General features: G+C 44.3%; 1 protein-coding gene across 5 annotated transcripts in view; it reads right to left on the bottom strand.

Annotated features, from left to right (window-relative positions):
* LOC134819525 (plakophilin-2-like) overlaps window positions 1–16,445 on the bottom strand; it is a 98,644-nt gene that overhangs the window by 59,273 nt on the left and 22,926 nt on the right. The window contains exon 1 of one of the 5 annotated variants that reach the window (XM_063829503.1): window positions 14,403–14,584. The exons of 2 other annotated variants lie outside the window; for them this stretch is intronic. In XM_063829503.1, coding sequence (XP_063685573.1) covers window positions 14,403–14,434 — 32 coding nt within the window. In that variant the 5' untranslated portion in view covers window positions 14,435–14,584. Of the gene's footprint in view, window positions 1–5,682; window positions 7,018–9,828; window positions 10,663–14,402; window positions 14,585–16,445 lie in introns of those variants that run through there. 2 more of the 5 variants (XM_063829499.1, XM_063829501.1) reach the window with 2 other exon arrangements.

Here is a 16,445-nt window from a genome sequence, read left to right as displayed (position 1 = left end):
GGAGGGGGGAGGAGGAAAGAAGGGCGGGGGAGGAAATGAAGGAGGAGGACTGAGGAGGAGGAGGAGGAGGAGGAGGAGGAGGAGTGAATAGGAGGAGGAGGGGGACTGGCAGGACTGAGGAGAGGACTGAGGAAAAGGATGGGGAGGAGGACTGAGAAGGAGGACTGAGCTGAGGAGGAGAACTGAGGACTGAGGAGGAAGAGGAGGAGGATGAAGAGGAGGTGGACCCAAGAGGAGGAGGGTCCCAGGATGAGGACCCAGGAGGAGGACTCAGGAGGAGGAGGAGGATGACTGAGGAAGACTGAGGAGGAGGAGGAAGCATCTAAATATTATTTCCTTTTTTGTTATTTTTTCTCCGTTTTTGTCCGTTTTTGTCCGCTCTATTTTTTGTCCGTTTTGATAATATAGGGTTCCGAACGGAAAAAACGGATAAAAAACAGGATCCCCCCTGGAGGAGGAGGAGGAGAAGGATGACTGAGGAGGAGGACTGAGGAGGACTGAGGAGGAGGAGGACTAAGGAGTACTGAGGAGGATCGCTGAAGAGGATGGCTGAGGAGGATGGCTGAGGAGGATGACTGAGGAGGATGACTGAGAGGGAGGAGGAGGAGGACTGAGAAGGAGGAGGAGAAAGAGGACACAGGAGGAGGACTCAGGAGAAAGAGGAGGGGGAGGACTCAGAAGGAGGAATGAGGAGGACTCAGAAGGAGGAATGAGAAGGAGGAGAACTGAGGAGGAGGAGGAGGAGGACTGAATAGGAGGAGGAGGGGGACTGGGGGAGGACTGAGGAGGAGGAGTACTGACGAAAAGGATGAGGAGGAGGACTGAGGAGAAGGACTGAGGACTGAGGAGGAAGAGGAGGAGGAGGACCCAGGAGGAGGAGGACCCAGGAGGAGGAGGACTGAGGAGGACTGAGGAGGATGATGAGGACTGCAGAGGAGGAGGACTGAGGAGGACTGAGGAGGACTGAGGAGGACTGAGGAGGAGAAAGAGGACACAGGAGGAGGACTCAGGAGAAAGAGGAGGGGGAGGACTCAGAAGGAGGAATGAGGAGGACTCAGAAGGAGGAATGAGAAGGAGGAGAACTGAGGAGGAGGAGGAGGAGGACTGAATAGGAGGAGGAGGGGGACTGGGGGAGGACTGAGGAGGAGGAGTACTGACGAAAAGGATGAGGAGGAGGACTGAGGAGAAGGACTGAGGACTGAGGAGGAAGAGGAGGAGGAGGACCCAGGAGGAGGAGGACCCAGGAGGAGGAGGACTGAGGAGGACTGAGGAGGATGATGAGGACTGCAGAGGAGGAGGACTGAGGAGGACTGAGGAGGACTGAGGAGGACTGAGGAGGATGATGAGGACTGCACAGGAGGAGGACTCAGGAGAAAGAGGAGGGGGAGGACTCAGAAGGAGGAATGAGGAGGACTCAGAAGGAGGAATGAGAAGGAGGAGAACTGAGGAGGAGGAGGAGGAGGACTGAATAGGAGGAGGAGGGGGACTGGGGGAGGACTGAGGAGGAGGAGTACTGACGAAAAGGATGAGGAGGAGGACTGAGGAGAAGGACTGAGGACTGAGGAGGAAGAGGAGGAGGAGGACCCAGGAGGAGGAGGACCCAGGAGGAGGAGGACTGAGGAGGACTGAGGAGGATGATGAGGACTGCAGAGGAGGAGGACTGAGGAGGACTGAGGAGGACTGAGGAGGACTGAGGAGGATGATGAGGACTGCAGAGGAGGAGGACTGAGGAGGACTGAGGAGGACTGAGGAGGACTGAGGAGGATGGCTGATGAGGATGGCTGAGGAGGAGGAGGAGGAGAAGGTGGAAGAGGAGGAGTAGGAGGAGGAGGAGGAGGAGGAGGAGGAGGAGGAGGAGGAGGAGGAGGAGGAGGAGGAGGAGGAGGAGGAGGAGGAGGAGGAGGAGGCTGGAGGAAGCATCTAAATGTTATTTCAATTTTGTTATTTTTTGTCCGTTTTTGTCCGTTTTTGTCCGCTTTATTTTTGTCCGTTTTGAAAATATAGCTGCCAAACGGACAAAAACGGACAAAAAAACATGATCCCCCCCCCCCCCCCCCCCCCCCCCCGGTACACCAATACCTAGATACTAGGGTACACCAATACCTAGATACTAGGGTACACTAATACCTAGATACTAGGGTACACTAATACCTAGATACTAGGGTACACTAATACCTAGATACTAGGGTACACTAATACCTAGATACTAGGGTACACTAATACCTAGATACTAGGGTACACTAATATCTAGATACTAGGGTACACTAATACCTAGATACTAGGGTACACTAATACCTAGATACTAGGGTACACTAATACCTAGATACTAGGGTACACTAATAACTAGATACTAGGGTACACTAATACCTAGATACTAGGGTACACTAATACCTAGATACTAGGGTACACTAATACCTAGATACTAGGGTACACTAATACCTAGATACTAGGGTACACTAATACCTAGATACTAGGGTACACTAATACCTAGATACTAGGGTACACCAATACCTAGATACTAGGGTACACTAATACCTAGATACTAGGGTACACTAATACCTAGATACTAGGGTACACCAATACCTAGATACTAGGGTACACTAATACCTAGATACTAGGGTACACTAATACCTAGATTCTAGGGTACACTAATACCTAGATTCTAGGGTACACTAATACCTATACTAATGTGAAGGGTTGATATAAAACCCGGTTAGATTCTGCATCTAACTGTGATAATAATCTGTAGTGTTAATATATTGTATTTACAAAAGCTGTGAAACGCACGACACTAGAGCTAAAAAGATAAAGCACTACAAATTGCAACACAATACCCCTACTCAGTAACACTCAATATACCGTTAATACGTCAGCAGACACCAATCCTTGCTTAATGGAACTAACTCGTTCACACAAATGTCCTGCACCTGAAGGGAAACCCCATGCTCCTTCATAATATACTACACCTAAGAAAGGTGCTCCGTATCAGGTAATATTAAGTGCTCCTTCATAAAGTATTAGATCACGTTTATTTGGATGGATGGGTGGTTATATTAACTGATATAATACCCAGCTCCTCATTATACTATGTATGGATGAGGCTTGCTTATAAGCCACTAAATTCTAATATCTGGGAGATTGCAACTAAAAGGTGGAGTGCCATTTTAATGCGGAGATGGTAAAAACTAGCGTTCTTAACATATTATTTCGCCGCAGTTGCACTATAGACGCGATCAATTTCTTTTATTATTGAATAATAAATAGTTGAATGAGAGGTGCAGCTATAGTCACTACATTTTAGGCATGTTTTAATTTAAACGTCTCAATATCTGGTTAACCGTTTTATTGTGGTGAGGTAAAAGTTCTGGTTAGACTGCAGTGAAAGTCTGGACACTAATAAACCTAATAACGATAGAACTAGAACAACGTTAAACTAAAGATAAAACGTCCCTGTTACAGTGTATTTATTGGTTGTAGCTGTTGCTTCATTAGGGTAGCTTGTTCGGTGAAAATAATGTTCTAATATGATTGAATTGATTCTGTCACGAGGAATGGTCCATACAAATGTACATGCCTTAACAAACAAAACATCACGTACAATGATCGTGTATATTGAGGGTTTCTAAGAATATCCCACCAAACAACGATTGAAGAAAACATAATTTGTAATCCCCAAGGAATCCAGAAAAAAGGACAACATTTGGAGTAATGACTTAGTGCGGTCATATTAATACAGAAATACTAATGTGGTAAAGCTAAATAGTATTGCCAGATTTATGGCATCAGTCAAACAGTTATACAATAAATAAATAATCCATAAACATTGCATTTCCTGCATAATATTATATCGAAAGCGTACATATTGGGCAAATGTAGCCCGTTAAGTTTACTAAAAGTGCAGTGAATGTTACATGTGAGCAAGTGAACATAAAAGGGGAATACTCGTGGAAGGAATTCAACAGAAGCACGATTGGAATTCGTGAAACATGCTTGTGCAAGACGGAAGAAGAAACAAACATTAGAAAGAACCCTCAAGGGATAAACTAGTATTGATATTCGATATAGCAGAGTACCTGTGGTTAAGAGACAAGAAGCACTATTGTAAAACTCAGACAAGGGAGGGTGGGTTTTTGTGTAAACAAAATAGAGTTTACTACCACAAATACTGAATCTGTAAGTGCAGACATTATACAAAGTTATCTTGCTTGGACCCACGTCCACCAAATCTAATCAAAAGCCCGACCCAAAGGACCACCGCCACAGTATGCTTCCGAGGTTCCGGACAAAACGATTTCACCGGAGTCCCGATCAAAACATCCACATTCCTCTGAGCATTCCGGGGAACCAATCCTGGCTAATCATGTTAATATTTCCGCAGAGAGTACGGATAATAAAGCACGACATAAAGATCGGATTACGGTGAAAAAGTGATTAACAGTGTTATTAACACGTAGTGTAAGCGAGAAAACAGAAAACAATGGGAAACCATGGAGAAACTAGCGTGTGGGAAACCATGGAGAAAGTGGAGTGTGGGAAAGTGGGCAGAGAGAGTGGAGAGTGGAACTTCACAGGTGACACGCTGTGACAGGAGAATCAGTACTACACTGATAATTCTCACGCAAAACACCATTCTCAGCCTTCACACGTTTACACACGTTCCAGGACACTGTACACCCTCGCATGATTAGCTCTAAACACTTTTACACGCTTATATTTGTTTGTTTAACAACAACAAGTTACTTGATAATTTGTTGTTGGAACGCGTGCGGAGTGTTCAGTGACGTGTTTACTGATGATGAAATATTAGACATATTTCACATGCTTGTGAAGGTAAGGATATATCCACCGTATATATACTACAGGCTAATTGAGTGCGAAACTAAAACATATAATGCTGGATTTGCTAAGAAAACAACCGTAAATCTTACTATACAGAAAATTTGTACAGAAAGTAAGATGATCGGACTAACAACCCGTCAAAATAACGAAAGAAACGCCCAAAATAAACATTTAGGAAGAGTATAAACTAGAGGTATAAAGTGTAAAACCACGTGTAGAACAGTTTTAACACACACACAGACACAAGTCACACCCTCTACTAAAAACGGACCAGGTATATCGTACTAAAATATATATCGTACTAAAATGACACGTACATTTCACTTAGAGTTAGCATACCCAACATATGCACACCGTGACATCAATATGAGTGCTATTGGCGATATTAAATCACTGCTCTCAAGAAGGGTTGAAAATCAACACCAGGATGATTCCGGTGATATTCCAGTGATTCCGGTGATGTGCCTAGACCTTAAATAGTGATCTGCAGGAGATGGATCCACTTCTAAGAGTTCAAAAATGTCATAAAAATATTAGAATATAACAGCTGAAAAGAGATGAGACTCGGGTAAAAGTTCCGTTTCTTGCGTAAAATCAGGGTAATAAAAACATCAACAACTATTAGCGGGGGACATGTGGAAATTTAGCAACAATGTAGAGAATGCCAAATGTAGTGCCCTGAAATGCGGTTATCAGGAATTCAATAGAAAGTCCTGTGAGCCTCAACATTCCTTACCTGTCAACCTCCCTAACAAGACCCTGTATCATTAACAACTCCGAATACCCGGGTAATTAATCAATTACCCAATTAACCTAATTACATGACAACAGTGTGAAACCTACCTGTCTGGACACGCACTCAACATCCTCCTCTCCATCTCCAGCCTGCACCTCAGGAACTCCAGCCTAGCTGCCTGGTCGTCTATGCTGTCCACAGCGAAGTCAGCTATCTCTATGTCTGAGACAGCCCGACGGAGCTGCTCATCAGCCGTCTGCCACCGTCTCTCTGCTGTCCGTAATTGTCTGTCCAATTTTATCTGCCATTTTTCATCTACTGTCTGCCGTTTCTTGTTCACTGTCTGCCGCTGTATAGGTTTCTCTACTTGCCTCGGAGCCTCATTAGAGTACACAACCTCCTCTGATAGCCGTCTAACAGACGCGACCCATATCCCCCGAGGTCTCTGTCTTTTAGTTGAGGGATCTCTGATGACACTCTTCCTATCCAGACTGTTACACCGGGTAAAATCATCAGGTGGTAGGGTGCCTGGTTCTTCCTGGTAGGTGGGGAGGGAACCAGATCTGTGGTGGAGATATCTGTTGGAGGAGGAGTGGTAGTTGGGGAGGGAACCAGATCTGTGGTGGAGATACCTGTTCGAGGAGGATTTGTTAGATGAGGATTTGTGAGAGGGGAGGGGGCAGGTATTATCTGAACGTATTGAGGAATAGAAGGAGGGGAGGGTCTGTCCAGGCGGCAGGGAGCTTGCTCCTGCGGCTAGATAGTTTGCGGTTAGAGACCCTAGGTGTGGTACTGTTGGAGCTAGTTGAGCGGTGACGAGACTTTCCTCGAGCACGACCCTGAGATGATTCCCGTGAGCTGTATTGAAGCGGATCACGAGATGTATATTTTAGAGGATCATTGACAGCTGATGAAGATGTGAACAGGCTCCGGCTACTCGTAGAAGAAGTAGATATGGTTAAGAGGTCGCAGTCGCTCAACTGCAATATTTTGTAGCCTCTTGGGAGACTGAAATATTGACGACTCGATATGATCCGCTTTCTAGACTTCTTGTACTCGTTGGCAGAAGAAGACCGCCGGAACTGCTGATAATTTTCAGCATACTGTGGATGATACGTGTTGGGAGACGTATTCTTCTCTAGAGACACATTGGACAGCTGTGATATCAGTTCCCTCAGATTCTTCCTGCTCTCTTCCCCCTCTGATTCTGAGCATGACTGTTCTCCTTTTTCTCCTTTTTCCTTCAGCGCTTCTACTTCAATCTCTCTAGGATGGTAGATTCCAGAGTCTCCGTTCTGACGCTTAGTCTCCGACGTCTTCTCTTTTGTCCCCGACTGTCCCTTTTTCTTGGACTGAGGTTCATGCTCCAACATCCCCTGATGATCGGCGGTCATACAAAACGAGGTCAAAACTAACGATAAGTGATATACACTGTGTGCTGTGTTCTAATCCTGACAAACGAGATGGAATCAGAACCAATGAAAAGCCGGAAATCAAGTCACGTGACTAGTAAACAGCCAATCAGGGGAGGTTATATCAGTCAGCTGACACGTCAATCAGCCAGAAGTGTGCAAATACGCGTTAGGAACCTGTCATTCGATACAGCTCAGATAAAAGCACAGGCTGGATTAGGTCTGGGTTAAAAATTATACGAGAAGTTAAAAATTATACGAGTCAAAAACAAACTGACGTGAGGTCAGGAGAAACTGGAAACGGCACTGAACTCAGATCAAATCAGAAAGTTGTCTATTACAGGCCTATAACAAGCTGCCTGTATTACGATTGCATGAATATGAGAAGTGAGTAGCTTATGATGGAGGAGGAGCGCGTACTGAAGCGATGCTGCTATTATGAGGAATTCAGAAATATGTACGGTCAAAAATGTGCGTGGTGGCTTTGCTATCGAGTCGGCAGACTTTGTAACAGGCGGACGTTAGATACTAACTAGAGGTACAGTAGGGGGGAACACATTACTGTCTATCAGCTCTGCTAAAATCATCCTGCATTTGAGAGACCTCGATCTGACATTATTTGTGAAGGGTGTTGCTAATAATATAATAAATATATATTATATCATAAATAATACAATATGTTGCCAATAATATAATAGTGTGGCAGGATTTTTGTAGTACACAGATATCTGGTTATTACTTCGCTGTCATTAATTAATGTATATGGCCCCGGAAAGGAGTTCAACTTTTAGAATTTAGATGTTCCATATCTTTGAGAAAGAAATTAAGAAAAATTGTGAGGGAAAAGTGAAAGTAAAAAGAATTTAGATAACATTAACAACTCACTCGCCTATAAGAAGACTGGTTTTACTTTTAGCCCTCCCAGAAAACAGGAATCTTACTGACAAATCAGCCATGATAAACGGTCATGGTTTTGTGAAATCAATGAGCAGTTACCTGCTGAATCTTGTAATGGATTTGTTCACTAGCTTGACTAACTGGACTAGTTTCCTGGTTTGCAGCTGACCGTCCAATCTAATAACTTTAAACGGGATTGGTTGTAAGCAGGCTATTTGTGCATTATTTTCCGAAGTGTTGAAAGAAATTTAAAATAGTATAAAGCTTGAATACATCAGTGTGTACAGTAATTCAAGCTGATTACGATGGAGCTCACTGTTTTGTAGTGAACACAGCTCATGTTTCAATGATATGGCTTCAAAATCCACAGTTTCAGGTAAAAATGTTTTCTTGAAATGTTCGTGATACAACTTAAATTTACAGTTATTAGGTATGGCATTATCAATGACGTGACCTTATCTAATCCGATCATATCACGTGATCCCATTTCATTTGTTCCTCTCTTGTATCGTATCCGTTTCTCTTTGCACAACCTACTGTGATCTGACCAGGGAACGTGATCTGATCCGTCATGAGATCTGATGTCAGCACCCTCCCAGAGGTGCGACCGAGCTCCAGTAAGCATGTGGCTCCACCAAGATGAATGAGATCTTGTTACATGGTGTCAAGCAATATACCACAGCATGGTAACTGGTCATATAAATAGCAAATCTTCATTCGTAGAGTATATCATCAATCGTCTACTATCTATCTAACTTTAACAATCTACATCTTCCTTTACAATATGGGTCAGTGTTGCTCTTCCAAACAATCCCTCAAGAAGAAATCCTCCAAGAAGAACAGGAAAGCTATGAAGAATGCCTCGACCATCACCTTCCCTCAGCTCTCCTTCTACGAGGATAACTACATCACCCCCTACAACCCTATCCGACACCAGTTCTCCCAGCCTGCTGAAGCTGCTCCTGAACACACTACAGATGCTCTGGTTAACAGGGATGTTCTGGACGCTCTGGTAGCTCACTTCTGCAACTGTTCCTACAGCACTAGGTGTCCTCATCGTCCACAAGAGACTCCGGTTAGAAGGAACGGATATAGAAGATACTCTGAACAGGATGCTTACCCTCTCACTTCCTCTAGAACTAGAACTAGGAGGACAACAGCACCTACTTTCCCTACAACTGTCCCTACTTTCAACTGGAATCCTCGAACAGAGGTAATTGAGGAACAGCTGCCACGACAGCGTCACTTATCAGATATTTCAGACCTCAGTGCTCCTGTCCATTCCTCTACACAAATAACCAGAACTCCCCCTATCCACTCTTCCACCCAGATAGGTGATCACGATGACACCTGCCTAGTCCACAAACTTGGGCTCTCCAATTCTGACTCTAGTAGTAGGTTCCAGAACACAGTGAACGAAGAGAACACCATGATGGAAACCCTTCCTTCCTTTGATGAGAATGATGAAGAGGTCTATGGATACAAGTTCCAACCTCATGAGCTCTCCGAGATTGAGAAGAGTGTTATTTGGGTTTAAGATGCTTTTGATAAATATTTGTTACGTTTACAAAAAAAACCTAACTATGTTTCTTAATAAGGAATACAAATTTCAAATCTTAAGTTACAATGGCAACAGTCAAGATAAATATAATAATATATCTTATTTAGTCGGTGTGCAGTCGGTGTGTATGAATGGGTATGAATGATACATCTAACTCTCGAAGTAGGAACTGTAAACCCTGGCCGTGATTTCAAACAAAGCTTGATGTTTTTAATAATTTATTTACCTACCCAATTCTTGTCGGTTCACGATAGTGGACCTAAAATTTGATTTTAATCCTGTTTGTAATCGGTCTCAATCCGTGAATACGATAGTTTCCTATTTTTTAAAGAGTTATCTTTTCTAGGCACAACTAACTAAATATAATAGCAACTGTACCCTACCAGTTATCGTCCGGAGACGAGACCCTCAAGTTCTGCAACTCGTCCTCCCCCACATCCTCCCCCTCCGAGTTCTCCTCCCCCTCAGAGTTCTCCTCCCCCTCAGAGTTCTCCTCATCACTCACACACTTATCACTGTCACTCACACCATTAGTATCATCGCTCATGTCACCACCACCTATCAGGTTATCCTGACTACCACCTGGAGCTGTGTCGGTACTGGAGTCGGACAGGTAGTACATCATGATGTTGTTGTACAGTTTCATTGGGTAGCTGACGAGGGAACGCGGGGGTTTATACTGATGTTTACAGAAGGTATCACGTAACTAGGAAATAAAGCAAGGTGGGTGCGGAGATCAGGTTCTGTGGGACTCTCTGAATTAAGCTGTAAGATGGAAATGCTCAAAGCAAAATTTGAGGAAATTCACTCTCTACCTACGCACAAACACTATCAACGTACGAACTACGCAAATCAAAGCAAAACTCAAAATTTATTACAGAAACAATAGTGCTCCGTACAACTCCTGTATCTAAACGCCAAAATCTATCAATTTTAATTTGCAGCGTATTGCGACATCCCGATGAATAACAGAGTGTCCTTTTCCCTAGGGAGATGAACGATCAAATTAAGAAATTATGCTGTTCCAGTCTCATTAAATATGCGCATTTTTTGTGGGGCTACCAGTATTTAAAACTGAGCGGCCACAACAATTGTAAAAGGCATTGAACAATTGCCGCTGCTTAAATCATGCTTGCTAATGTCTCCACTACACAACACCTAACAAATAAATAGCGCTAAGTTAAAGAAACAATAGGCTGCACTACTAGATGCACTAGATCCAACTCCCAGGCGAGTCCGAGACCAGTGACCACTAATCTGATGGCACCTAGAGCAGATCAGCCCCTGAGCCCCTAGTGGTACTAGGTGTTTGATCTAGTAGTCCCGACACAACGGATCATTTCCTAACACACTGGAATTACCTTTAACTCAGCTAGAACGACCCGCAGCTCGGTATATCAAATCAATCGATATATCGGACAGTCTAGAGCTTAAACGGTACATCTAATCGTTTGATCCCTGATTGCTTCCCCACAACTGTGAACAAGAGTAGACGTTGAATAGAAAAGTTGCGGATAAAACGTTAATGAAAGTGGTGTATAGGGGAGGCAATGAACATATGAACCGGGTAATCCAATGCTACACTTACACTATACCAACTAGTATTCTATGTTGCCGCTAAATCTGGGCAATCAAATGGGTCTAAATAAAGTAGGGAGGATAACAAACTGAATGAGGAACAAACGGAGTATCTAATAATACGAGGGATACAAAAGCTGTAGGTAGAATATGTCATTATGTTTCATATACCAAAAAGCCAGTAAAGGAGGGTGGCAGCGATCAAATCATAGCTCAGTCACAGTCCATTAGGAAGCATTCAAAGATTAGAAACCCAGTGACAGCATACCCCCGTGTGAGGGGGTAGCGCCAGGAACGCTATTTAACATCATTAAATTTAATGTAATATGCACAATGATGGGTGGCACTCGTTCTGTGTAACAATAACATATGACGATATAAGGGCCCGTTACAAGGGGCGATATAAGGCTCGAGATTAGTGGCATCAAATTTAATGTTATCAAACAATACGAATGTTCCGGAACGAATTTACAGAACAGAGCGCTTAGTTAAAGTTGCCAGGAATTGAGCGGAGTAAGCAGTATTTAACATTATAAGCAGTATTTAACATTATAAGCAGTATTTTTCTATGATTGACTAAACATTGAGCCCACTGATTTCATTGTTTACAGTAAGCACTAAGCATGAAAGAAGTATAGAAATGGAAGCAGCGCTTCACGTACGCATGGCATTATACGCTCACCGCAAAAGCTGATTCAACAAAAAAACACTGGGGGACAATGTTCGAAATTCAATATGCAAATTCCTCAAATGCTACCGGAGATAAGGTGGCTGCAGGTTCCAGCCCCTGTAAAATGCAGGGGACACACACTTTAAGACATTACATACTACCATGGAGAAACATAATGTTACATTTTGATTGAGGCGGAGAAAATATTATATTGAAGAGTAAAGCATCCACCCCCTGGATTCATCAAGCAAGAAAATGGTGGCCAATCGGGTGGCAGAACGACCAGATGAGCCAACAAGAAGGCTGGATATGGATCACGTGACCATGAGGACAATCACAAAACACTGAACAAATGGTGTAGTTTACGAAGGAGCACATGTATATTGTAGGTGTAGGGGGCATGTGGAGTGTTTATGCGAATGTTTAGCGTTTTTACAGCTGAATTTCACACGATCGTAGGTAAAAGCAATATTCTAAGCGACAGGTCTACAACAAAGTAATCGATAATTGAAGGGAGTACAGTATATAATAAAGTAATATAGCTATTTGTAAATTTAGAAAATATGACATTCCGATAGTAAAACCCTTTACCTTAATTATGTATCTAATAACTATGTGACTATAACCCGACACACTCTGCAAAACTTAAACGACAGTCCAATGGCACAACTAAACTATTTTACTGGTAACTTGGAAAGAACGCAAAAATTAAGCTCCAATTGAACATTACGAGGAGGTCGATAAAGCCGTATTTGGAGCTTGAAACACAAGGAGTGTCTTTAAACAGAGAATGTTCCAGCAGTCCGATCAGCTTAAACGATTGTAGTCTGTATATGTAAACACTGGGATAGGGGCTATAAACGAGTGTAGGCACCGGGGTACCGCCTTCATACATATCAAAGTAATTTAGATTGTAGCTGAAAACAGAGAAATAGCAGGACCTGTAGCTGAAAACAGAGTAAGAGCTGTAAAGCTGTAATGTTTGAGGATAGAACACAAAGTAGTTACAGCGCCTTTAAACGACGCTTTTAACGGGAACATGTTACTACTATATAATCGTAACACAATCCTCATTAAACTTGAAAGCTATATAATAGTAGGACACTGTTGAACACACACACGTACTGCGGGTCTTAATATAATGTAGGGGGCCCTTTTAGTGACCATGTGTGCTTAATTCGTTTAATGTGAGGCGGTCATTCGAGAACAAATTGGGGTCTTGTGTAAGCTGTTAGTTGTAGGTCATCTCTCTTTGATGATGATGATGATGATGATGATAGGTGGAACTTAATCAACAGAGACGAAACAATAGCACCAAATGCGAGTGTAATAATATCATGATAAAATCTCATGATATCAAGTAACAATAAGAATTACTGCTTTACTGGTGTGTGAGAAATGTTTTACCTGCGTTTTTATCAAGATAATGGTACCCTGAACCTTAACATCCAGTATCAAGCGTGGGAGGGTATTGTAGGATAACAGACACAATTGCAAATATACTGCAAATACACACACTACAACAAACGTTAGTACACGTATAATGTTAGAACAGATGGCTAACAGACACGAGCGTTCGCGTGTGGTTGCAGATGCTATGAAACAGGAATTTGATCTCACAAGAACGGGAGCCAATCACAGCGCCGCATTGGGACATGTGGTGTGCGCGAGCCAATCAGAGGAGACTATTAATGTCACGTGGGTTGCTCATCAGCCAATCAGTGATCATCCCGTGAGTTCAGCAGGTGGTTTTCTGAATTCTGAAGAGTGAAGGGCGGACTCGGTTTGCGTCATTTTGGTTTCGGAGTTAGTTCTTTGGTTATTTATAGGTTTGGTTTCATATTAATAAGATTTTATTTTGGTATCCGGAATTTTCATCTGGTGTTTTCATACGAACATTTAGTCCGGTATTCGAAGCGATGAGTTGGTTGCTACATCCTTGTAACGCTAACAGTCCAGTTAAAGTTAAAGATTTTACCACAAGTCACAAGTGACTGGATAGTTTGTCTCAAGTCATAAGATTGGAAAGCGATGTAAAATGAATTGATCATGACTCTAATGAAGTTTCAAGAAATTGATAAATCAATAAAATTGATGTTTGTGAGATGGATGAAGGATATTTTATTAGTATAAAATCGGTAAATAATTCAATAAGAATAATATGGTAAGTTAATGTCATTAAAGAAATTACCAACATAGTAATAGTATCGAAGTACGAATACAGGGATAACGTTAATAAAATTATGATAAACAGGTTAAAAATCAGAAATATCCAAACAAAATATTTTGAAAACAAAAGTGTCTGTCAAACCAACGATATCGCGGAAAAAGTACAAAATATTCGATGAATGTAATTATCCACAAGTATCTAGAAGTCTTATCAGCATGCAATGTAATTTGCTGCCCCACCAGATACGCCGCGTATAGATTAAAAATGACCCCTGTGCTTTGCGGATAAGGATAATGGAGGTTGAAGTATTCAGAATATTTGATACCGGGGAAATGTGCCGCTCCAGACGCCTTCTACGCTCCTTATATGGGCATCACGTGGCCGCTCCAGACTACCTACTTGTAGCAGGCTGTAGACAAGTTACAGTTAACACGTTGAATAATTTTATGCTGCCGAAAATGTGATTGTAACCGTTTCACAGATCGTTTTAGTAAGACTGCAGTCGCCAAAACTTCTGCAAGTTCAACATTTATACTCACATGAAGACTGTTTTGTACAGGAGGTGCCTCATCTTCAAGCAGTGTAGCTCCTTATATGGGTATCACGTGTCTCTACAACTCCTTATATGGGCATCACGTGGTGTAGCTAACAGTGCTGCTCCTTTACGTTTACATGTTGTGAGCGATAGATTCTGATTTCTGGGAACCCCGCAACTCAAGCTATGTCAAAAATGAAACTGTGTTATTACTATGCAGGAACACAATGCACGTACAAATCAGTTGCAGTAGTTAACATTTAGGGGGGGGGGTGTCATGTCCGTCTATGTCCGCCTATGTCCTGTCCTTTTTGGATTCTATGAGACAACGGACGTGTTTTTTGGGACATAGGCGGACACGGACGGACATTGGCGGACTCGGACGGACATTGGCGGACTCGGACGGACATTGGCGGACTCGGACGGACATTGGCGGACCCGGACGGACATTGGCGGACTTGGATGGACATTGGTGGACATTAGCGGACATTGGTGGACATTAGCGGACAAAAATTTTGAGGACTGAAGAGTACTGAAGAGTACTGAAGAGTACTGAAGAGTACTGAAGAGTACTGAAGAGTACTGAGGAGGATGGCTGAGAAGGATGGCTGAGAAGGATGGCTGAGGAGGATGGCTGAGGAGGATGACTGAGGAGGATGACTGAGGAGGATGACTGAGAGGGAGGAGAAGGATCAGGAAGACCCAGGAGGAGGAGGAGGAGGAGGACCCAGAAGGAGGACCTAGGAGGAGGAGGAGGAGAACTGAGGAGGATGACTCAGGAGGAGGAGGACTCAGGAGGAGGACTGAGGAGGACTGAAAAGGAGGAGGACTGAGGAGGATGGCTGAGGAGGATGGCTGAGGAGGATAACTGAGAGGGAGGAGGAGGAGGAAGAAGAGGAAGAGGACTGAGGAGGAGGAGGAGACGGACTGAGGAGGAGAAGGAGGACCCAGGAGGAGGAGGACCCAGGAGGAGGAGGACCCAGGAGGAGGACCCAGGAAAAGGCCCCAGGAGGAGGAGGAGGACTGGGGAGGAGGAGAACTGTTGAGGACTGATGAGGAGGACTGAGGACGAGGAGGAAGAGTAGGAGGAGGACTGAGGAGGGGAGGAGGAAGAGGACTGGGGAGGATCAGGAAGACCCAGGAGGTCCCAGGAGGAGGAGGAGGAGGAGGACCCAGGAGGAGGAGGAGGACTGAGGAGGACTGAGGAGAAGGACTGACGATGACTGAGAAGGAGGAGGACTGAGGAGTACTGAGGAGGATGACTGAGGAGGATGGCTGGTGAGGATGGCTGAGGAGGATGACTGAGAGGGAGGAGGAGGAGGACTCAGGAGGAGGACTCAGAAGGAAGAGGAGGAGGACTCAGGAGGAGGACTCAGGAGGAGGACTCAGGAGGAGGACTTAGGAGAAATGACAAGGAGGACTGAGGAGAACTGAGGAGGAGGAGGAGGAGGAGGACTGAATAGGAGGAGGAGAAGGAGGGGGACTGGGAGAGGACTGGGGAGGAGGACTGATGAGAAGGATGAGGAGGAGGACCCAGGAGGAGGAGGACTGAGGACCGAGGAGGAAGAGGAGGAGGATGAAGAGGAGGAGGAGGACCCAGGAGGAGGAGGACTGAGGACGAGGACTGAGGAGGACTGAGGAGGATGGCTGAGGAGGATGACTGAGAGGGAAGAGGAGGAGGAGGAGGACTGAGAAGGAGGAGTAGGAGGAGGACTGAATAGGAGGAGGGGGACTGACGATGACTGAGAAGGAGGAGGACTGAGGAGTACTGAGGAGGATGGCTGAGGAGGATGGCTGGGGAGGATGGCTGAGGAGGATGACTGAGGAGGATGACTGAGAGGGAGGAGGAGGAAGACTCAGGAGGAGGACTCAGAAGGAAGAGGAGGAGGACTCAGGAGGAGGACTCAGGAGGAGGACTTAGGAGAAATGAGAAGGAGGACTGAGGAGAACTGAGGAGGAGGAGGAGGAGGACTGAATAGGAGGAGGAGGAAAAGGAGGGGGACTGGGAGAGGACTGGGGAGGAGGACTGATGAGAAGGATGAGGAGG

Source organism: Bolinopsis microptera, chromosome 8 (assembly GCF_026151205.1).
Source record: "Bolinopsis microptera isolate Bmic1 chromosome 8, MBARI_Bmic_1.0, whole genome shotgun sequence".
NCBI classification, from domain to species: Eukaryota; Metazoa; Ctenophora; class Tentaculata; order Lobata; family Bolinopsidae; genus Bolinopsis; species Bolinopsis microptera.
This window is presented reverse-complemented; position numbering and strand designations above follow the sequence as displayed.